Source organism: Peromyscus californicus, unplaced genomic scaffold (genome assembly GCF_007827085.1).
Source record: "Peromyscus californicus insignis strain IS unplaced genomic scaffold, ASM782708v3 Scaffold_17__1_contigs__length_78620276, whole genome shotgun sequence".
In the NCBI taxonomy this organism is placed as follows: domain Eukaryota; kingdom Metazoa; phylum Chordata; class Mammalia; order Rodentia; family Cricetidae; genus Peromyscus; species Peromyscus californicus.
In genome coordinates, this window is record NW_026294469.1 from 51,142,799 (window position 1) to 51,167,875 (window position 25,077).

Sequence of the window (25,077 nt, forward strand, 5' to 3'; positions counted from 1 at the left end):
TATACTTTATTCTTCATAATATTGTTTCAGAGAAGACAAATACAAGGTTCTTCAGGGGCTGGAGGGTTAAGTTGTACCCAGAATCCCCCAAAGACCACCAAGAGACCAAATCCGATGCAAAAGCAAAGAGTTTTTTTTTTTTTTTATTGTTTCCAATTAACTCAGGCCTCTCAGTCTGTCAGAAGCAACAGCAGAGCAGGAGAGACCCCGAGCAACCATGGGACAGGGTTTTTATATGGGGTAAAGCAAGAGCAGGTGTCTTGGGGTCTACAGACTACATAGGAACAGACTCAGGCTTGGTTTACGTGAGTGGTAATCTTGTTAGTAACTTTCAGTTGGCTAGGGTTAGTTGGGGGGTTACAGTTATCCATTTGGGGGCAGGCCTGGACAAGTCCCAGGCTTTGTTCTTGAGCTGCTGGGGAGGCGGGCTGGCCCAGCACATACTGACTGTGGGAGCTGGCTCAGTGGCCCAGGCTTGGTGTGTCCTGTCTCCCCTGTTCCTACTGACAGGGGCATAATTGTCTTTCTTCATGGCTCTCTCAGAAACTGCTTGCTCAGTCTCATGAAACTGAGGCCTGATCTCTGAGAGAAGCCTGATCAGCTTGTTATGGCATCTGCTTGGTCCTTTCAAAATGAGACAAAACTTCTTTAAAAAACCAAAAGAGGTTATGAAACCCTTCAGCAGAAATTCAAATGCCTCCCCAAGTTAGCACTTGCAAAATCAGAATGCACCATATTTTATCATGTTGCACTTTACTTTTCAACTGTACTGTTTAAAAATTTTGAATTATGTGAACTGAGAAATCTCTCCACCACGTGTATAATGACAGTTTAAAAAAAAAAATGAGGCCATGAATTTGAGAGAGAACAAGAGGAGGTACATGGAAAGGATTGGAGGTCAGAAAGGGATGGAGGGAAATGGTGTAATTACATTTTAATTTCAAAACTAAAATATATTTTAAAAGAATAGCTAACCATATAAAAATATGAGGCCAAACTCTAACAACTAGGAGTAAGGCACAGGATCCCTTTGCAAAAGCTAAAACTAAAACAACTGAATGGAATCCTTGATGGATGTGGTTGCTTATCAGCAATCCACTCCCATTGCAATAAAGGAAGCAGTGGGGATCTCTCGGATCTACCACAGTAGAATGAAGCCAGCTTCTCCCAACTAGGAATGCCTTTCTGACCCATCACTCTCATGTAAATTGACCTTCTGCAGTGGACAAGCTGTAACTCCAGAGAACGGCACCTCACCCTGGTTACTCCAGTGGCAAACCAGCCTGCTCCTGGTGGGAATGTGGTTATCCCTAGTGGCTAACCAGCCTGCTCCTGGTGGGAATGTGGTTACCCTAGTGGCTAACCAGCCTGCTCCTGGTGGGAGTGTGGTTACCCTAGTGGCTAACCAGCCTGCTCCTGGTGGGAGTGTGGTTACCCTAGTGGCTAACCAGCCTGCTCCTGGTGGGAGTGTGGTTACCCTAGTGGCTAACCAGCCTGCTCCTAGTGGGAGTTGAAGGATTAGACTACCGACAAAAACTGTTCTTGCTTATTTTCCTTATGTGCCGAAACCCCTTGATTTCATTGTTTTAATATTTTATGCCCGAGTCTTTGCAGTAGGTCTGACTGCCACAGTTCCAGCTGACTGATAATATGGCAAAAGCATCTATTCATACTCCTTTAGCTCTCTTACACAGGATATATTGCAGTTATCTATTGTAAATGGTCCCAGAACCATCTTGCAATTCTTTCCTGTGAAAGATTTGAACAGATCGAAGGGTCTCCTGGATCCTAATTAACTACATCTTTAAACATCAAAGAAGGGCTGGAATGCCAGTGACTTTTTGGAGCATAGTTTTCCATCTTTAAGGAATTCAAATTCTGGGAGGTTGTCTGATCCTTCCTCTCCTGATTCCCTCAGAGGATTCATTTTCACTCTCATGAAAAAAAAGAACATGGATGAGGAAAAAAAAATCACAGCTCACTTTATGATGCTCTGGAAATACAAATGTATGGACCAAACTGATGCTCCACAACTCTAAAAGGGATATGAGGATCAGAGGGAGATGTGGCAGGGAGCCCTAAAGGGCTACCATAGTGGGATGCATTAGACCTTGGTCAGCTCTCTTGAGCTTCAGGATTATACATAAGTCTTCATCAATCCCTGTCTAGCTCACTGCTAAGACTTTCTATGAGCCTCAGTCTGGCTCTGGTCCACACCATCTTCCTTTCCCTATGCTGTGTCTGGGTGCCTCTTTCTCACCTCTGAACTTAAGGTAGAATCTGCAGCAGGTGGAGATCTTCAGCTTACTTTTCACAATCTCTGTTAACATATTTAGAAGAACCAATAGAATTATAAATGATTATGACTGACTATAAATGAATATACTGACATTGTGCATGGAGGCAAAGGGACAAATGGGATACAGAAAATGATGACTGAATGAGCTTGGGATTCAGCTTCTAGACAGAGGTTTGCTGAGCCTGTGAGCATCAACCCTGCACAATAAAGCTTTTTGCTGGATCATATCAGATTGGGTATCTTGTTTCCCAATCTACCCCTTTGCTCACAATACCTGGACTATAGAATGAGACTGTTTCTTACTCCCCTCAAGTATAATCCATGATCATAGCTAGTGATTGATAATATATTATTACTTGGACCCAAGCCCATGACTGTAAAGTTCATATTCTTAACCTTCATGTTAATTTATTGTTCCCTTACTTATGAGGCACAGCTTCAAAGAGAGCCATGGGTGTTGCTTAAATTGCTTGCACATTACTTGAAGGATTTTATTACTGTATAAAAAAATTCTCTGGAATATGTTAACATGAAATATGTTACTGAATCAGAATAAAATGATTAAATCATGTTCTTGATGAGTAAGTCCTCACATAATCATTTTATGGTAATAATAGCCAGCCATTCTATAACCAAAAGCAAAGGGCTGCATTGAGTTCATCATAAGAATTGTGGTATTTGTATTCACCATAATGCCGTGAGTAAGCAATATTTCCTTTTGTAAAAATGAGAGATTTGAGACACACAGAAAATGAAGTGATTCATCCATTTGCGTATTATGACAAAGCTGGAGGCCAATAGAATCCTGACTCTGGTGCTTTTGACCTCTCTTCTATATACATTGATTAATAATCATTTGAATGTAAAACAACTTCCGTAAAAGCAGCCTTGATATAAAAAAGTTAATTCTTAGCAAAACACAAAATTATATGGCAAAACACATTTAGTTTGGACAACTGTGTATGATCCTAAATTACATCTTCTACACAATACAGGATGAAAAGAGGAGTTTTGTTGTAGACAGAAAAATGCATCTGTGATGATTAATCTTGACTGTCAACTTTATCGGATTAAGAGTCATCTAGGTGACTTGCTTCTAGGTGGATCTGTGAGAGCATTTCCAAATAGGCTTAAGCTGAAGTGCCAGCACCTCCCATGATGCTGGCAGCATCCTCCCGTGAACTGTAGTTCTGGACTGAATAGCAAAAGAGAAAAAAAAAAGCAACAATAACAGCTGAACACCAGGATTCATTTCTCTGCTACCTGACTGGACACAATGTGACAAGGTACCTCATGTTTCTGCCACCAGAGGGACTATGCCCTGTCCAACTGTGTACCACAGTAAACACTGTCTCTCTTAAATGATTTTTTCTTTGTCATTTTGTCCTAAAAATGAGAAAATTAATATACATGTTATCTTAACTTTGGATTATGTAAATTTATTAGTTATGTGCAACATTTTGTAAGAATAGACACTTTTTTTCCCCAAACAGGTTTTCATATAGAATAAAATCAAAATGACTCATTTGGAGTTTTTTGTTTTTTGTTTTGTTTTGTTTTGTTTTTCCCCAGCTCTTAATCTGTGTCAACTGACTTGGGGCTTTCTTCAATGCTTTGTATAAGAAAATAATTGCCAGATTCAACTCCCACAGCAAAAATGGGATTATCATGATTGCCCTTCTTGGGAAGGTGGAGCACAGAAAAGGGGCCTTATATTTATCTTCATATGGAAGATAAGTTTACTAAATGATTCCAAAATATGTTCGAGTCCTCAATAAACATGAAATGGGTAAGTGCATGACATAGTTTAAAAATTGTTAAATCTTGTGTTGGTCATAAATTAATCAACATTGATTTCTAAATAAAATATTGATACAAACTTGTCATAAGCATACCTGACAGACTGATTATTTCTGACAAGAGGACTTCTGTTCATAACAGAGATTAGTTGAATGCCAATCACCTTCCAAGGACCTCTTAGGAAATTTCATTATACAGAAGGGAGTTGGGGTGAATGGTTGACTCCAGTCCTGAGATCAGGTGATCAGGGACTTATTGTCAGACAGAAAAATAAATAACAATGTAAATCAGAGTAGTTTATTGTTGTTGTGAAAGAAGTCTAGGATTTTCTGGACATAGGTTCTTGGTTGAGAAGTCAAATGGAAGTACTATGGCTAATTGTTCTTGAAGTACTGAAAGTGGTGGAAGGCAGTGATACGGAGGCAGAGAGCTGCTCTGACTTGTCCGAGACCGTTTAGGTTCCGTGTTCCCTCCTCTCCAGATGTGTCATCTCTATTAAGAAATGGCCATTTCCATGAACAGAACCCCAAACAAGTTTAAAAGACTTAGTGAGTCATTGAGAAAAAATTCCTTTGAGAGATGATTATGTAATATGACCTAAATGAATACTAGTTTACATTTGGCTGGCATATTAACATTCCTTAGTGTGTTCACATCTTTTGAGTCAGTTGACTAACATATAAGCTTCAGGAGGGCAGTGTCATCTCATTTTATAAAGACAGAGACCAGGCTTTAGAGAAGTTAACTTGTCCAAGACCTCAAACTACTGAATGCTGGTATGACAAAGCTTTAGAGACAGGTCCTTGGGTTCAGCACTCACTTTTACACAATAGTTTCATCTTCATGTGGGTTTGGTGTTGTGATCAGGGTGTCTGTTATCATTTGCTATTTCATTCTTTTATTTAGATTCCTCTTCAACAGGACAACTTCCAGGACACGTTATAGCGTGGGCCCTAAGCTTATATGTGCATTCGCTGATCCTAGCTGCCATGGTTTGAACACACCGTGAATGCACTCTCCAGTAGGAAATGAGCTGCCCAAATATGGTGGTGTAATGAAAGGAGCCAATCAGAGGGACAGCCAAGCACCTGGGAGTCTGCTTCTTCTCTCTAGGAAAACATCTGGCATTCTTGAAGCACTAGAATTATGATCTGTGTGAGTATGTTAAACATCTGCTGGTGTGCAGACTGAGTGGTCCCTGATTCTTTGACATTGATTGCTTCCAAACAGGGCTAACTAAAAGTTCAAGTGTATGTGAGTGGATCAAGAACTAGAAATTTAGTCTGAAGAGATTCCTCAGTGGTTAAGGACCACATTTGATTCCCAGCATACACATTGTGGTTCAAACCATCTTTAAATACGGTTTCAAGGATTCCGTACCCTCTTCTGGCCTCTGGGACACTGCACACACATGCTGGACAGACATACATGCAAACAAAATGCTTATACATGAGATAAAAATAAATGAAATCTCCTGTGGCAGGCTTTCTTTGACCACCAGCCCCCAAATCATGACATGGAGACTTCTTACTAGTTATGACTGCTCAGCCTTATCTTATGCTTGTCCCATTAGCTCTTATCACTTAATTTAATCCATTTCTCTTCATCTACGATGTGCCTCAGGGCTTTTTACCTTTCTTTCATTCTGTATGTCCTACTCTGTCTCTGGCTGGCTGACTGCTGCCTGGCTGGCTGGCCCCAGGAGTCTCCCTCTTTTTCTCCCTCGTTCTCTCCTAGAGAAATCTAGGCTCAGGAGGAGAGGAGAGAATGAGGAGGAAAAATACATATAGAACAATGAAAACAGCTTTAAATTTGTATCAATATACCAAAATCCTTATCAGTGGCTACATCTTCATCACAGTCCTTTCTTCTACAGTTCAGGGAACATTGAGGAAGAGGAGGCAGAAAGAACGTAAGAGCCAGAACACCAGGAAGTCTGCCAAGGAATAGTCTCTCCTAGAAATGTCTGCACAAACAAGACAGGAACAATGGCACTATCAATGGATGTGTTAATGTGGAAGTAGTAAAATTATGCCAGGTCCCACCCCTTGACAAAGAACTACAGGCAACGAATGACTGCTAGGACAAGGAGAATTAGCCTCTCTCAGTGATGAGCCTCCTTATTGGTTATCCCATGCAGAGTGATCAGCCTTGAAATTATATACATACCACAGGCAAAAATAGACTCAGCAGATTGTACACACACACACACACACACACACACACACACACACACACACACACATGTATGGAACAATGTTAATCAAAGAAAGGAGGCTACCAATGTGAGAGTGGGGCATGGAAGAGTTTAAGGGAAGTTAGCTGAGGGTGGTTGGAAAGAGAAAAGGGAGGTAAGTGATACAATGCTCTATCAATTAAAACATTAAAAATTAAATTTAAATTTAAAAAGCCACCCATGGCTCTATGAAAAACTACTGGTGTACTTATTTTTTACTTGCTGGTTTGTTTGTTTTTTTTTTTTTACTCTTTTACTCTTTGCTCTTTGTGGGGTCTGGCACCCAGTTCCCAAATAAATACACGGAGACTTTTTCTTACTTATAATTGCCCAGCCTTACCTTGGTTTGTTTCTAGCCAGCTTTTCTTAAATTAGGCCCATCTACCTTTCACCTCTGGGCTTTTTACCTTTTTCTATTTCTGTATATCTTTCCTTTCCTTCTTACTCCATGTCTGGTTGTATGGCTGGGTGGCTGGCCCCTGGCATCCTCCTCTCCTCCTTTTCTCACTCTTCCTCTTTTTCACCTTCTATTTATTTTCTCTGCCTGGCAGCCCTGCCTATCCCTCTCCTGCCTAGCTATCGGCTGTTCAGCTCTTCATTAGACCAATCAGGTGTTTTAGGCAGGCAAAGTAACACAGCTACACAGAGTTAAACACATGCAACGTAAAAGAATGTAACACATCTTTGCATCATTAAATAAATACTCCACAGCATAAATGAATGCAACACATCTTCAACTGATATTTCACAAGATACTGGCACTTTCTCTTACCTTTGTTATTCAGAGGCCAAAAGTCATGGTCAGTAACAGTAAATGGACATAGTGATCACGACCTGAGAAGTCTGAGTGACAGAGCTCACATTATCTTTCTGTCAATAAAAATGACATCTAGAAATTTGTCCCAAAGTGCTGCTATGAGAGTTGATATTATTATGCTCCTAGGAAATACAATGTAAGACTGTTTAAGAGCTTAATTCTGAAGACAAATTCTGTTGTCAATCAAAGTTCCACTGTTTCCTATTTGTGTTGAAGAACATATCTGTCATAAAATCTCACTGTTCTTAAGTAAGGGGAAAGAAATGCCAGTCATTAACTTGTTCTTGTTTATTTGTTGTTTCCAATTCTCATGTATTATGCTTTATAACAAAATTAGGTCTTAGAAATACCATGGTGAGTGTTATGGACATTGTCAGGAATTTTGTAATCTAGACATAATAAAAAGCCTGTCTTCATTGAGCTGTGTTTTTTTTTATTTTTTTTTAATTGAGTAAGATCATGATTTCAAGCATTTAGTACAGAACCTAATACGAGATTTTCTTCAACTAGTGTTTGTAAACTTAGAAGGCATGCAATAAATAGCTAAGAAACATTAAGAAGTGTCTCAATCAGTTTTCCTTTGTGATCTCAAGGGTAAATAATGTAGACTGACCTTGATAAAAATAAGAACTTTTGAAAAGAGCTTCTGACTGCTTCAGGTAGTGAGAACCTGCTTAGTTTCGGTACCCAAAAAGAAGCCACATCAGTATCTGGCAGGAGTCACAGGAAAGTGATTGCTGCCTTGTGTGTGAGGACTGTAGTTCTCTGTGTCTTGTACTGCCAACACTGATAATGGGACTTACTGGATTCTTACGATGTTCATGAATCGTCTACACACTTCACATTCATGAGCGTGTTTAAAACTTATCCAAATCTTATGGAATAGTCAAAGGGAATCCAAATATAACTGAAGATGGAGGAATTTGAGCCAAAGAGATTAGAAACTTGTTCAATTTCACACAGCTAGACAGTGGTGAAGAGAAGCATTTTCTATTTCTTCTTCTGCTGCTACACTGTGATTATAGGATTTACTAGAACTCCTCAGACTGATGTTTGAGGACCACTGGTCTTTATGAGTTCTTATATGCAAGCTCCTGAGATAGATGCTATGTTGAGGGAAAAAATTAAGGAAAAAACCCAAATCAAAATGTGTAATCACATAAAAAAATATTCTAGCTTTTACTTCACATCATGAAATAATTAGTAAATGTCAGTTTACTAATACACTTATATAAGAATTGAAAATTTTATATTATTATTCTGATAGTTACATTTTTAATGCTATTGTCTGTCGCAAACATCTTAGGTCACTATTTGTTTGAGAGGGGAAAAAAAGGCCAGAGAAAAACAAATATTCTTATGGTTTAACAGACAAAATGGAACATAAAATCATATTTATGATATTAGACTCAGTATGTAAAAGTTGTACGTATGTGTAAAAACTAAAATGCTAAGAGCTTTGTAAAGATAGTGATCTTCCTAAGTCAGGTGAACAGTTAAAGAAAGTGTGTCATACATGTATAGAATTTTGTACAGCCATAAAGAAAAATAAAATTATGACATTTCCAGAAAAATCCATAGAACTGGAGATCACCATCATAAGCAAAATAAGCCACAGCCAGAAAGGCAGATATGATATCTTTTCCATTCATGTATGGAATATCTATCTATCTATCTATCTATCTATCTATCTATCTATCTATCTATCTATCTATCCATCTGTCTGTCTATCTATATCTATATATATTAAAATATTTGTGCCTGACATGAAAGCAGAAGGTGGACTATTTAGGAGCAGGAAGGAAATCAGCAGAAGAGGAAAAGGAGAACAAAAGAAGATAATGAACATTGAATGTCCAAAGTACATGACATATATATATATATAAAACTGTTACAATGAAACATCATTTTGTATAATGAATATACACCGAAAACCAAAAAAGAAAGTATCTTAGGAATAAAAAGAAAATATTCAAAGAAGATTGTGAATTTTTGTCCTAATTTCTATTGTGATTTGTGTTTTATTTCTCAATAAATGATTTTTTTAAAACAAGGCACTATAACTGGGTTGTAAAACCCTAAACCCTGCTAAATTACAAGATTATTTCCTTCTTAAATTGACTCAATTTCCAGAGTTACTTTTTTACCAAAAATTTTATTTATAAGATGTCCTGAAATTTTTACTTTGTTCATCATGGGAGCTTTTTATGGGGAAAGAGGAAAACCCAGGCAAGCAGAGTGATACACGCCCTGCTACATCCTGTTCTTTCTCTGTACATTTGGTCCATTTAGGCTGCTTTCCTGGTCACACTTGCACTATTTGAGCAAACTAATAGATCCCTTGAAGCAAAATGCCCTTGTGGTCAAAGAAGCCTGCAGTTATTTAAGGAAGAAGTGCATTTTCCTTAAAACTAAATGTATTGATGCTCTCAGCAAACCCCAAACTCAGAGCAAATTTACACTTGGGCTCATCTACTTCTATTGTGCTTGTCTTCCCTATCGCTCTCTTATTTAATCATAAGTCATGAGTAAGAGAAGAGTGCATATGGCAGACATGTGGTTTAACAATAGCATAAATGTTCCAATGTCCATCAACCAGATCCATAAACCATTTCTTCAAAATGTTTCCTAAGCATATTCCCTAATACCCATTCTTCACTGCTACGCTGTCCATCGGCTGTCACCTGGTTCCACCTCCGCTTCCTCTCTTAGGTAAAAAAAACACTCATCAACAGTCCATCTGGGGACGGTTCTTCATATGTGGAGCCAGTGAAGGAGCTCTCCTTCTCTCTGCACTTGCTAAATAATACTTGTCCCATTTGTTATTTTCAGTCAATATGGATTCAAGTGTGTGTGTGTGGGGGGACTCTAAGACAGTATAATAGTGAATATATAGCTTCAAACACATTCAAGATTGGGTTTGTTTTGATGTTTCTTCTCTGAAACTTTAAAAGGTACATATTCAGGTGAGGCATCATTAACTATAGGACTGGTAGTAGGAAAATAACCAAATGTCCAGTGTAGATACATGATGATCAAAACCAAACCCCTGTTATAAGGAATCCCAAAGCCAGAAAAGATACAGAGTAGTAGCCTTTGCCTCTCAAATCAGAAAGTGGCACAGCTCTTCCAGAGTCAGTCTCTGATGGGATGGTCGTATAGTTTCATTTTGTTGCAGTCAAGCCAATTGGCTGACTTCTGCTATGATAAGTGGTTGTCTGTGTTGTAGCTCAGGGCAAGAACAGGCAGGGGTGTCAGTCAGAACGGAGTTGGGAATAAAATATGTAAGTTCAAAATCACCTATATAGTTATTAAGCAAACTATGACAATCATAGATTTTTGTTATTGTTTTTTAAACCCACCATTTGTTGGTTAACTATGTATCAGGCACAGTATTACATACTTAATATTCATTAGTTGAAGACAATGTATAAGAAATTGAGATATCTGTTTTGACAGCTGGGCACTAAAAGTCAAAAGGCAAACCCTTCACCTGAGGTTACTCAGAAATGGCTCACCTATCTTAGACCCTAGCGCTTTCTACCTTTGCAGTCTCCCCAAGCTTAGCCATTGCATCATGCAAACTTTACAAATAATTCATATGATAAGGACGTCAAGTTACTATCTATTGGATGTGATGACAAAAGTTGAGGAAATGTGGGAATTAGAGATAAATAAATAAGGACGTGGAGCCCAAAGTGACAGGTAAAGCTGAGGCAGGGTGAGCAGAAAGTACAGTGAAGTCTCATTCATGGTGGTTTTGAATCTGTGCCATTAGGCTTCATTTCTAGAAGCACTGAGGTAGGGGAGGAAGAGAACACACCCTCGAGGAATGAAGGTTTGTGGTGCTGGGAGGTCTCATGGAGGACAGGGCTCAGGAGCAGTGTGGCCATCCTCAGAGCAGGGTACTCACACAACGGCTCACAAAGTCATGAATGAGGAGCAGCATGGTTGTGAGAACAGAATCAAACCCCAAAGCTGGGCTTGCTCTTTGAAGAGCCCCCAGAGCATGGCCAGCTAGCTCAAGTTGTTTTAGCCTCTGAGCCTGCTTATAAACACCAAATGCCTCATGTTCTAGAGAGGATTCCACAACCACCAGTGATGTGAGTTTCAGAAGCATTTGTACAGACTCTTTCTTTTGTTCACACAGGTCTCTTCAAAAGCTTAATTCTATATTGGCTCATGACTTGGGGTATATGAGTTTTCAGGGTGTATCCATGACTGTGTGTTTAATTAAGGAATGTCTTTGTCGCTCTCGCTTCTGTAGCCTTGATCTGTGCACTCGCTGTTAAAGTTATTACGTTAACATCATGCTCTCTGACAGAGACATGGGTTATGTGTTTCTGAAAGACTGGATTATTGGGTGAAGTAATGTCTGCTTCCCTTAAATATGTGGACAATCTGCTCAAAAATGAAATAGGGTGAGGTGTCTTAGAATTTGTGTCAACTTCAGTTCTGGAAACAGATTTTGGCTATGTAACAGATTCACTTAAGTTACTTTACTTGTGTGTCTTTAAAATCTTACAGCAACTTTCCTTTCAAGTTACAAATGAGAATTCCAAAGTGGTGTTGTAAGAGATGGCAAAAAAAAAATGTAATAAGGAGTCTTAGGTTGTGGCATGTACGAGCTCACTGCCTGTTGATAACTCCCTCAGAATGCCCAGAGCGACATTAATTGCTCTCCATTGTTTGTGTGCTTGCGAATTCTTTTAAGGAAGCTTGATGAGGCATTCAGAGTGTGAGTTCGTGCAGAACACGGACTCATGTGGCTAGATCAGAAATTGATACTAGAACAAGACATCATTGTTTGGCTGCTTTTCCCATTTGCTGGCGAATTCAATTCATTTAGATTTTGAACACATGGCTTTCAAGGTGCAAGCTCAATATAGCAGAGACGGCAGACAGCTATAGAAGTGATGGGAGTGTAATATTATAGGTGCTAATCGAGGAGAAACAGACACAGAGGGCAAGCCTTCTAGAGATGAGAGCAAAAGGGCCGAAAGATGGTATGGAAATCAGAAAGCTGGAAAGAGGTGTCAACACATGCTAACGTAAGAGCACACGGGAGTTTCTGAGAGCGGTGACTAGGTAGGAAAGAATAGAATAGAGAGCATGGGTTTGGGGATTGAAAAGGCTGGTAAAGAAGGTTGTAGGGAGTGAAACTCACCAAAGCATTTTTTATTGGTGATGAATGAGAGATGAGGTCTTTGCTTTAGAAAAAAAAAATCCTCTGGAGATGATTGGAAAATGGAGTACTGGAGGAGCTAGCAGTAGAGAGAAGAAAGAGGAAGAGTGGGGGGCGCTGAAATATGTGACCCAGTAGACAATTTCTTTTGTGTTCCTGCTTCCTGGTGCTCCCTTATCATGCTCCTCATTTCTTTTTTACTTTTTGAATGCACATAAATGGACACTTATTCAGCCATAAAGAAAAATGAAATCATGGTACTTACAGGAAAATCCGCGGAACTATGTCAAGTAAAATGAACCACACAAAACATAAGCAAAACATCACATATTGTCTCTCATTTGTGGAATCTAGTTTTAAAAGTGTGTGTGTGTGTGTGTGTGTGTGTGTGTGTGTATCTTACTTCTTAATCCCATGATCACTTTGCCCACTCTAGTGCAAATCCCTCCTCCAACTCTCTTCCTTGGCTAACTTCTATTTATCAGTCAGATTTAAGCGAATGTGGTAACCTCAAAACAACTTTAAAACATGCACTTATGTGCAATTATAAAAATGTAAAAATGAAATGTAGAATCTTATATAACTAAAAGGTTAATAAAAACACTTTGGAGATAATGAGCATCACCACACTGACCTTGCTTGTTACCAGCAAAAAGGAAAACAGTGAAAGGGTAAATACAAAATATTCTTCTTTAAGATTATCTGCATGGTGCTGGAAAGACATCCCAGTCATAGGGAGTATGTTCCTCCCGAGGATCCAAGTTCAGTTCCCAGCACCCGTGTCAAGCGGCTCACTACTGCCTGTAACTCTAGCTCCAGAAGTTCCAACTCCCCTCTTCTCACTTCCCTGGGTACCTGCAATTATGTACACACACACACACACACACACACACACACACACACACACACCAGAGAGAGAGAGAGAGAGAGAGAGAGAGAGAGAGAGAGAGAGAGAGAGAGAGAGAGAAAGAGAGAGAAAGAGAGAGAAAGAGAGAGAGAAACTTATTTGCAGATAAGAGATTTTTTTTAAAGTTGTAGTAGATGACAAGAACTTTTTAAAAATTTCCCATTGCACAATTGTGTTAGATGATTCAGTACTCATGGATTTTTCTAACTAAGCATGTTACTAAATTTTCAAGACAGTTGAAACCAACCAGAGACTTTTTCAATAAAAGAAGCGTGAAATCGCCAGAGTGAGAAGAGTGGAACAGTATGTGACCATCGCTGTATCATTTGTTCCTTCACTACAGGCTCAGTGGTGAGTGGGTGTTCTGGCTGAGGCTGCTGGGACGTGTGTGTGCATGATGAGTGCTGTTGTTATCGGTCAATTTCTAAGGAAAGTAGAGGCCAGACTCAGTTCCTCCTGGTGAATAGCCACAGTTCTGCCACATTGAGTCCAGATCAAACTTTATCTTTATCAGCTAGCTGTTCTTGTCAACCCACTGCTTTTAATTCCTTTAGTGACTTGATTCTGAGAACTCCCCTAGAAAGGCTGGTCTGTGTTTCTTACACTTTGTAACAGAATCTGATGCTATCAGAGCTACCAAAATTAAACATCCAGCCACACTGAAACACAACAAAACGCCAAAAAACCTGGCCTCTTTGTCTCCAACTACACATCTGAAGATGAGAACAACTTACCACCCATGTTGAGTTGAGTCCACTCCTATTGAATATGGCAGTTTTAGAGAAAGAAGGTGTCATAAGTAACATGGGGATAGTAGCTTCCTACTTCTTGTTTTTCTCTAGTTTTTTTTAAGGTTATACATGCTATTCCTATATATCCCAGGCTAATACAGAACTATGTAGCCTATATTATCCTTGAACTTACAATTTTCTTGCTTCAGTTTCCCAAGATTTCAGTCACATAACATATCTGACTGAGTTCTTGGGTTTTAAAGTGATACAAGGTGGATCCATAAATACTAGAAATCAAAAATTACTAATAGGGGTCTATAAAAGGTTGCCAGCACTGCAAACACGTGCCTTTAAAGATAGATCACCGTTTGGTATATATGCTTTAAAAAACTATCTCATTTGAAATGAGAAATTTCTTATAAATATTTCATAAATGATATCAAACTAGCACAAAGCCATTAAAAGAATTTACCTGTCTTATTTGAACGAGTTGATTATTAACCTATGAACCATTCCTCCAAATTGACCCTTGCTTTGAGGTATGAAAGATGCCAATTTATCTCATATAAATGAGAGGAAAATCAGTAACAAATATGCATGGTACCCTCAGGTAATCTGGTCAGCCTGATGATTCTGCAGGTCCTGTGTCAAGACAGTGCGTCCTTTCTATTCTTATCTCATTCCTTGTCTTTCTGCCTGCTGTTGAGTTTGCGGGCCAGCTAGCATCTAATTATTATGGGGACCATCACATATACTGGAATAGGAGCTGCTATCAGACTCTTGATTTGGCTTTTGCTACTTGGAGGTCTAAGGCACTGACTGAGACACACAAAGCTGTGGTTGTGTGACACACTAAAATCCTGTTCGTTGCTTGCTGTGAACAACTCAGCTTTAGGGTTCTGGCAAAGCATGTTGATGCCATTTAATTCTCCATTTTCCACTGAGGAGAAAGAAAGCCTTGATAAACCTCCAGCAGTTTTACATTAGGAGATGGATGTCCAAATAGAGTAATATGCAGAAGAAAACAGTTATTTGTGATGCGCAGCATCACTGAAATCAGTGGTCCTATTTGTTAGGCCTTTTCCCAATCTTCTGAATGTCACAGATGTATGTGACACTGTCTAACAAGTGTAAGGCCAGGATCACAAGAGAGACTCTCAGTGAATGAGTAGAAAGCTGACATCTTGGACTAGAGAAAAGGCTCAGCAGTTAAGAGCACTTGTTGCTCTTGCAGAGGATCCAGGTTCAGTTCCCAGCACCCACATGGTAGCTCACAACCATGCAGAACTCCAGCTCTTGTGGATCCTAGCGCCTCTTCTGAAGTCCTTAGACACAAGGTATGAGTACATATACATACATGTAGGCAAAATACACAAAAATATATACATCTCTGATTTATATATTAATAATAAATATGTCTAAATATTTTTAAAATTAAGTCTAATTTCTCATACTTGGGGCACACCTAATCTGATCCAGACATGATATTCAGCATCATTGTGTGTAGTCAGATTTTTTACCTTTTTTTATCAATATTTTTATTTTATAATTAACTTAATTTTACATATCAGCCTCCTATCCTCCCTCCTCCCACCCCCCAGGCTTTCCCCCCAATCCATGCCCCACTTCCACCTCCTCCAAGGCAAGATCTCCCCTGGGGATTCACTCTTTTACTCTTTGGGGGCCTACCACCCAGCTCCCAAATAATCACACAGAGACTTATTCTCATTTATGAATGCCCAGCCTTAGCTTGGCTTGTTTCTAGCCAGCTTGTTGACTTAAATCATCCTGTCTACCTTTTGCCTCTGGTCTTTTTTACCTTTCTCTATTTTATATGCTTTTCTTTACTTCTTACTCCATTGCTGGCTGGGTGGCTAGGTGGCTGGTCCCTGGAGTCCTCCTCTCCTTTTCCTTTTTCTTGTTCCTCCCTCCTGTTTCTTCTTGAGCCTAGATTTTTCCTTCAATTTATTCTCTCTTCCTGGCAGCCCTGCTTATCCCTCTCCTACGTAGCTATTGGCTATTCAGCTCTTTTTAGACCAGTCCAGTATTTTAGGCAGGCAAAGTAATACAGCTTCACAGAGTTAAACAAATGCAACATAAAAGAATGCAACACATCTTTGCATAATTAAACAAATATTCCACAGCATAAACAAATGTAACACATCTTAAATTAATATTTCACGAGAACTGTGTTGTCTATTTAACAATAAATGGATATTCTTGCCAATTCATCAATGTAGAGGCCCACAAAGTTTTCCTATTGAGATCTGAGCTTGCTTTAACCCAGCAGATCTGCATTAGGGGATTGCTTGACCATGCGCATGGTTACCAAGTAATTGGAAAGTGTCTGCACTTGGCTGTGCTAGGGGGAGGTCTTTTGCTCCACCCCTTGGCATTCCTATAAATAGCCCTTTAGAAGATCCAGAAGGGGCCAATAGATTAGGATCCAGGCCCTCCCAAAGCTATCCTGTGTTTTTATCTGTTTCTCTCCCCTCTATCCTTCTATCTAAATCTCATCCCTCATTTCTCAAGAGTACTCTGGGATAAAATGTGGGAGCCAGTCTCCCAGCTGGTCTCTTATACATCAAGAGAAATGTTGTAATCACAGGCCAGTGGCTACCATTTCGTGCACCTGTCTTAGATTAACCAGTTCCAGTAGCATTTTATAGATACGTCCAGAGCAGCAAAACATCTGAGTCACCTGAAAAAGTCATCTCTGGCAGAGGTGGAGCAAAATACACTGCTCTGCTATCTTCTTTCAATTCTCACACTTCAAATGACTGTTCATTTGCTCCTTTCCACAGTCAACATAGTGCCATTCTTTCTACATCACTAGGTCTTGAAGAGACACGTAGAAGATCAGCCAATAGGTGGTTGTATTTCTCACCTTAGTAGGTGTCCCTTGGCTTCAGACACAGCAAGAAAGTGAAAGCCAGGGACCTGGTCACCACCTGTGCTCACCAAAGGGATAGAAAAAAAAAGTGAGGCAGAAGCCTGGGTGCAGGCAGAGAATGAAGACAGTTCAGTTGTTCCATGTAGAGGGTATTCAAGGATGGCAACAGAATACAAGGGTGGACGATTGGATTCCCTGGGCTCCAAAGGTTGTGGATTTATTTTCAAAGCCTGACCAAAAAACAGTCCTCTTTCCCTATTGTTTTTAAACAACACCACCACCACAAAGGATAAGGCTCACTTCTGGACTGTGCAGGTCTATCGAGTCATCAAGTAGTTTTTAATCTTGTAAACTTTTTTTACTTAATTTATTAGTTATGTGTGTTACATAGTATGTGTGCATGTTTTGTGTTGGCACACGTGTGTGGGCACACATGCATACATGTGTATGTGAGTGAAGGACAACAGTTAACCTTGGCTTCCATTCCTCAGAGCCTCTGGCTAGGTAGGATCTGGGGCTCTCTGACTTGGCTAGACTGTCTGATCATCAAGCCCCAGGGACCCACCTGTGCCTGGGATAATATGTGCATATTATCACTCGTGGTTTTCAATGTTGATGCTGGGGACCAAATTCATGTCCTCATGCTTGTGTGGTAAGTACTTCACCAACTGAACTGTCTCCTCAGCTCTGTGAGCTCTTTCAGCTATTTGAAAATGTATTTATTGGGAAAGGAACACACTTCTTTGTCTGATGGTCTTACTAGGTCTGTTGGTTGATAGCCGTGTGAACATAATTTAGAGATAAGTACAGCGTGCCAACAACTGGACCTCTACAGTAATGTTTACATTTTCTCAGGGGTAATAACTTTTCCATTGGTGTTCTATTGCAGATTGGCCCAGAGGCAACAGTGTGCTTCTAGAAAGAAATGGGACCACTGTTTCTCTGGAAGTAACTTCTTAGAAGAGGTTTGACTTATGGAAATATGAAAAAGAAGTGAAAATAAATACCGATATCACCAATAGACAGTCATTACAGACTGGAACACTGGTATCAACCATAGACAGCAGTTACAGATTGGAACACCAGTATCATCTACAGACAGTGGTTATAGATTGGAACACCAGTATCAACCATAGACAGTGGTTACAGACTGAAACACCATTATCAACACAGACAGTAATTACAGACTGAAAGATGGGGAGGCACTTGTGTATCTACTTAGCACTTGTGTATCTGTGTGTAGACATCTTGGATGTGGTCAGGATGTGCTTGTTTCTGAAAACCACTCTGTGTTTATTGTCCAAAAGTTCTCCTGAACAAGAATTATCTATTTTTTAGTTTACCTTACCTATGAAACAAACAGAAGTAAACTAAACTTTCTGGAGAGATTATTTTTTATTCAGGTGGGAAAAGAAGGTCATTTGACAGGGGACGTGAGTCTGTCACTGCACAGTCACTGCAGATGACTGAATCTAGATCCAACCCCACCAGAACATCAGCAAAGAAGGGAAGTCTGTCAGAGCCCACACACGGTGCACACAGTGGAGGTCTCATTGTTCTTTCTTTGTCCATGGAGATGTTAGCAGTGTCCTTCACGAAGAAACTGAATTTTTCCATTACTCCTCCTGAGGGGAGGCATGATTCACAAGACTCAATAAAATCAGGAACATATACAAGTTGAAAAGAAGTACAAAAATTATGAAGTAGTAGTGGTACCTATTTTACAGATAAGAACAAGACTGTGGTAGAACCTCTTTTCACAGAAAGGAAGACTGAGTTCCAGAGCATCACGCTATTGCCGCAGAGGAAGGGTTCTCTGCTTCAGTGATAACTCTATCCCAACCTACTTCTTCCACTGATCCCAGAGGGGAGAAGATTACCCAAAGCATTGAAAGAACAAGACTTCACAAAGGGAGATGAGGTAGCTCGTCTCTCAGCTTTCCTTGGTCAGCAGGGCAAGGAGGGAGCTGAATACTGTACTACCAAGGAAGATTGCCACCATGTCTCCTTCTCAGAGGCTCATGGCCTTGAACATGCGTGTTTCATGGTCCAGGGCTGTGTATGCATCTGTGTCAAAGAATCTTTCCTTCTGTGAAAGGAAACTTTCCAAACAGAAATGTGTGTGTAAACGTGTTTTCTGGGCTCAGGCTCAACTTGATATTTGAACTTGCTAAGATGACCACAAAGGTGAAAACACAGGACATAGGTGTCCCAACACTGGTGGCTAAAAGATAGATAACAATGATAAAAAGTAAATTTGGTATAAGATAATAAGTGCTAAGTTTCACCTTGCATTTTAAAAGGGTGATATTTACCTAATTATTATTCTTCTGAATGCTGTGCAGGCCAAACAAAGCCAAACACAGTACGTAAACAAAGCATGTCCATGGGATTTTGATCCAACAATAACAGCCTTTATCTTTTATTTTAGGGGAAAAAAAGGCAAAACAATCATTTTCATTGCCTATTCTCCCTTAAGACTACTGATACTTACTTAGGGCCTGTAGCAACTTGAGAATGAAGTCCAGATGCAACATAATGTTGTTTAGTATTTTAGAAGTCACGTGAGATAGTGGATTCCAGACAATCAGTTATTCAGGAACCTTTCTTCAAATAGGAAGCTATATGGAACTCTACTTTTTAAAATAGTAAAATTTGACCTTGGGTTTGGGGGCCACTCCAAAAGACCACTTTAACCCATTTGGTGACTCCTGACTTGCCTCTAGGTTACAGGGACAAATATGAACTTGCAAACTCATGACTTCCTAGAGTTCTAATAATTAGAGATATGTGGCAGGATGGGAGCAGTTCAAGTTGGCGGAATAGCTGGTCCAACTATGGTCTGATTAATCTCCAATTGGATTTTCCTTCCCACTCTCTATTCTGTATAGAAATAAGTAAGCTATAAAGAATTAAGAGGTGTGTTAGTAAGAGGAAGAATTTGAGTAAACAACATTGTTCCCAGATACACTTTCTGTGCATTTGGTACTCACAAGATCTCTGTACACAGCTTGCATTTATTCCCGTAGGTGATATAGTCCGAACCACAAACTGGCATGTTTTCAATGGGGCAGGGGATGGCTACCACTGGATACTTCTTGTATATGCTGCAGTCCAACTGGTTATACAGAAGAGAACGTCATGGTTTTTTTCCTCAAACACCTCAAATATAACCATCTTGGATCAACTCTCCATGCTACAAGAGCTGGAGTCACTCTCGTCTCAGGTGTTCTGGTGCTATTGAAGTTATTTTTATAAAGAGGACATTTGCATCATGACAAATACCAGTAGCGCCAGCACCCTTCCTTCTTTTAAATGCTGCACTTGGTGAGCAATTGCTGAGCATTTCTGTGTCAGACAATTCACTTTAGCGTTACGTGATTTCCCATTATTTAATATTTAGAACACTCAGATAAGAGAAGTTCTACTATAACGCCCATTTACAAATGGAGAAGACAGTTCTTCATCTGTGTTGCTTTTCCTAAACATATGACATGATCTATGCATTGATATTTCACAAGTATTTGTTGACTAAGTGATAGCCAATAGACACTGAAATTAAAATTTTGTTCAGCATACTTACCATCGCTGAAGGGTGACTGGTGACTGTGGTCACTTCTGAAAGACAAATGCAAAGAAGTATTAAAAAATAAAGCAAAACCAAAATTCCATTAATCAATGTAGTATTGTCTTTCGGTCAAAGACTTTTCATTTCTTTTGGCAATGAATCTCAACATAGACCCCATCATTCTGCAAAATAACAGCTGTTTATTTAGGAACTTGGATGGCCAATGGGTAAGCTCTTAAATCAGGAAGGCAAATTTATTTATTCTTTCTGGAGCTTATGGTGTACTTGATAAAAATCAATGGCCACTGAGTCCTTATCACTGATACACTTTCTCTATTAATCAACATGAAGAAATGAAAAGGGCTACATGTGGTGGTGCACATATATTTAATCAAAGCACACTGGAGACAAAAGCAGGCAGAGCTCTGTAAGTCCAAGGTCAGCCTGGCCTACATAGGAAGGTCCAGGCCAGCTAGGACTACATAGTAAAACCCTGTCTCAAACAAACAAACAAAAAACAAACAAACAGAAAATTATATGAGCATCTTTAATATGTTAGAAATTGATTTTAACTAAACCTCTTTACACAACTTAAAAGCTGAATCGCTAACTTGAGCCTTCTGGGGCGGTGTGTTTAATTTCAATCCTACCGTATGGATTTCTGCATCTCTGCATGAGGAATAGCCATCTACTGACACAGCTGCAAGTATCCTTACACAATAGAATTTATAAATTAGGACCCCCTTTGTCCCGGGTACCAAGTAAGAATCCTTTCAAGAAAAGGCATTAAATCCCACTCTCTCAAAGTACAGCTAGAACCACTCTCCTTCCTGACCGGAACTGTTCTCACTTTAGATCCACTTGATCAGATGATTTTATCAGTAGCTTAGACCCTAGGGGAAAATGTTTGGAAAAGGAAAAAAAAAACCCTTCAGGACTTTATGTGACACTGTCTAATCCAACTCACCCGAGCTGTTGCAGAGATAGCTTGCTGTGAGGAGCAGAAGGAGACCCCCAAGGACCTTCATGGTGGAGAGGGCTGTGATGAGGATGCTAGTGATCTGAGATTGGCTTGAAGCTGAATGCACCATGCACCAGGAGAGGGATCGTATTTATAGGGAAAGCTTTGGTTTCTCCACCTTTCCTGTGAGCTCATCCACAGTCAGTGTTGGACCTGAGAGGCTCTCAAAGCATGCCACACCCGAGTGGCGCGGCCGTACTTGACGGTTAATTACTGCTTCCCTTCTCACCAATAGGGAGGTGACTTGAGGTGACAAGTATTTTTCTGTCTGTTGCATAAGTGAGAACTGTTACTTACACTCAGCTTTTCACAGAAGAGATTAAGCACAGGTTTCTTCCTTATGAGACAAAAGGAAATTACCAGCCTAGTTTATTTTACCTGAATGGAAGGTATTAAACACAGGCAAGTCATAGTATACCTACATCGAATTTAGGCTCCCGAGAAGATAAAGTTTTCTTTTCAAAGCAGTGAGCCTATTAAGCATTCTGGGGTCTGGCAAATGTAACAACAGCTTTGGTATTTATGAGGTTTGGAGAAAGGTGTTGGCATTTCCTAGCTATGAAACCTTGGGTAAGTCATTGGTGAAGCTGTGAACTTTTACCAGGCAGGAAAGCATGACATACGGCAGTTGCTTGTAATTTTGAGATTTCTATGACTTAAAGCTTGTACCTCTGTGAGTGGGTGGTCAGGTGATGCTGCTGCATGGCTGGCTATCTCTTCAGTTGCCAAATGGGCAAAGTAGTCACTGTTTAGAATGGTGCTGTCCAATGAGGTGAAGAAATATTCTGAAGGATGCCCCTTTCCATCAATGAAATAAATATCCCATCCCAGAAGAGTTGCCCCTGTCATGTCCCTTCTCTGTCACATAGCTATCGGGCTCAGGGTCTTTTCCAGCTGTAGAGGATGCGGAATGATTATAGTCACTCTTACCTCGTCCGCTGAGCGTCAGCATGAGAATGACTACAAGTCGTTGACAAACAGCAGAGTGTCTGCCTCAGAGCCTAGCCTGAATGTCATCCCTGTCCCGTGGGGGTTATCATTAGTCACAACAGAGCTAAATGCCGTTAACACAAAAGCCTGTTTTAAAGCAGAGTGTGTTTGAATATGCACTTGGGATTGTTAATATTCACCAAGGAGACAAGCGTCAGTACTTGGATTGCCGGCAGTTAAACTGTAAACTGCGTTGTCCAGGCACAGTTTTCCAAGTGCCTACCATTAGTCTGCAAAGCTCAAGAACATGCATGAAAATCCTGAAAGCAGTAGTAGATAAAGCTCATTGTAGTAAGCTTAATTTTGTATGTTCTGAAAAACAGCATATACAAATGATATTAAACAACTAATGAATGACATTGTTATCACATTAAAATTTAGACTTTTACGTATTTGGTGGGGGCAATGTAATCTTGTTGAAAGCACTAAAATTGTATACCATGGATCTCATTTGAATTGTTCATCTAAAAGCCATGGAATACTGTTATTAAACTTCGAGAGACATGAATTCTTCATCTCTGAAACACAACTAATTTTACCCCATGGGATGTTTTGGACTCTTAAGTGAACCTTCACACACATGCGCACACACACACACACACACACACACACACACACACACACACATACACATGAGGGGGGCAGGTAGCATGTCATGACAATTTGGTTGTATAAAAATCACAGAGTATAATTATACACACACACAAGCTATCATATATGTACATATAATCTGTATGGATGTGCACATACATATAGACATATATCAAAGTATATATATATTAAGTTCATTTCTTCTAGGACTATTTAAATAAGATAGCATTAAAGCACAGGATATATAATAAAATTGAGAGCCATAGTAAACCTGAGATATACAAGACTGTACCTGAAATAACACAATAATACACTGTTTTATAGTAAATGTTCTTTTCATGTAAGTAGAAGGAGTAAGTGCTAAAATATTATATAAAGTATATAATACAACATATATTAGTTATTAACCATAATTCATTATCAGGTATTGTGTACGTGTATTGTACACAATGTACTTTTATATGACCAGAGGTACATTTCATCATTACAAATAGTCTCATGACTATGAAATACAACTAATATGTACCCCATTGGGTAAAGTAGTTATGATGGCTAAAAACAACTAGGTAATGGGTATTTTTTTCAACTTCACTATAATCTTCTGGGACTATCATTCTATGTGCAACATGTTGTTGACTGAAACACCACTATCTAAAATATGACTATGTGTCTAATTCTTTTATGAGTGTGTGTGTGTGTGTGTGTGTGTGTGTGTGTGTGTGTGTGTGTGCTGTATCAAGTAGTGCTGGGCTCATAATCAGATATTGATATGGTAGCTCATGTTGGGGAATGCAATTTTCATGACAACATTTTGAAGAAGTTAGTTATTGCCCTAATTAACCAGTTGAAGCTTTGAAGACTTATATAATTTCCCTAAGGTCATGGCACCAATTCCTGGAGGAGATTATGCAGAGTTGAGTCACAGGCAAGAAGTGATGGTTCTACTAAGGACAAATAGTTGTAAGTTCTATTGTTTGTTATGAAAGTTTACAGATAATGAATACCAACCTAGAGCCATCATGTTTCAAGATGAGGTATATATATTTTTTAAGTTTTAAATAACAGGGTTTTTGTTTTATTTCATTTTTTAGCAAACAAAAAAAGGAATGCTAATGAGATCAGGGGTGATCAGGATGCTGTAGAAGTACAAGTTCACAAAGTATTATTTTGGATATTTGGGCATCAGGGAAAAGAATGAAATGGCAGAGACTTTGGCTACATTCAGCAAAGTCTTGTATTTACTGAGTATCTTGAAGCCAAGGGCAAAGACGCCCAGTGGAGGGTGGTGAACTAGAGGCCTATAAAGGGAAGACATAGGGTGAAGGCACAGATGAAGCCACTCCCTCTGTCACAGAAGACAGGTGATTAGGTAGGTAGGTGAATGTGGAGACTGCTGTTTGGAGAGATCAGGCCGTGGAGCCCATCATAATCTGCCTTGGATTATAGAAGAATTGAGTTGCGCTGTAGCTTGAGAAGGTTTGACACCAACATAGATGGGGATATGTCAGATCATCCAAACTGGATATAAGAACTGATGGCCATTAAACAAAGCTCCAGCACAATTAGTACCTTGTTGCACATTTTTTCTCAAAGTCCTTATAACACTAAGTGATCTTATGAATGTTGAATGAGTACACCTGTGATTCTGACAAGCATATCTCTGTGTTAGGGAGTACCAAGGTTTGGAAGAGAGCCACTTGTTCTAGAAACTTCTAATTTCTTCTGAAAGATCAAGTTTTAAACAAAATATGGACTTAGTAGGTGTGGAGAACATAAATAATTGTTTATGCAGGCTATGGTCAGAAGGTAAATGTCAGGATTAATTTCTCAAGGGTGGGGCTGAGTTCATGACACTCTGGGTGTTTACAAAAATAAAGCAGAGGAGGATGGGCAGAGATTAAGAGTGAGGAGGAGTGAGGTCAAGGGATCAGGCTTGGGGTTGGTTTGGGTTTTGGAAACTACTTCTGGGAAGTAGGAATTTTCATGCTGAACACTGAACCACACATTCTGGGGAGGGGTCACAGTTATGGAGTGGGAAA

The 25,077-nt window shown here is 39.6% G+C and overlaps 1 protein-coding gene across 2 annotated transcripts; it reads right to left on the reverse strand.

Moving 5' to 3' along the window:
* Positions 1-18,447: 18,447 nt before the first annotated feature.
* On the reverse strand, positions 18,448-21,464 carry LOC128112476 (serine protease inhibitor Kazal-type 7-like). Of its 2 annotated transcripts, none has more exons than XM_052741477.1 (4): positions 21,410-21,464; positions 20,452-20,486; positions 19,862-19,986; positions 18,448-18,493 (listed from the first exon to the last, which is right to left on the reverse strand). In XM_052741477.1, the coding sequence occupies exons 1-4, from the start codon at positions 21,462-21,464 to the stop codon at positions 18,448-18,450; spliced, it is 261 nt and encodes an 86-aa protein (XP_052597437.1). The 2 variants fall into 2 exon arrangements, with proteins under 2 accessions (XP_052597437.1, XP_052597436.1); XM_052741476.1 differs by having other exon boundaries at positions 21,404-21,464.
* Between the last annotated feature and the right edge of the window lie 3,613 nt (positions 21,465-25,077).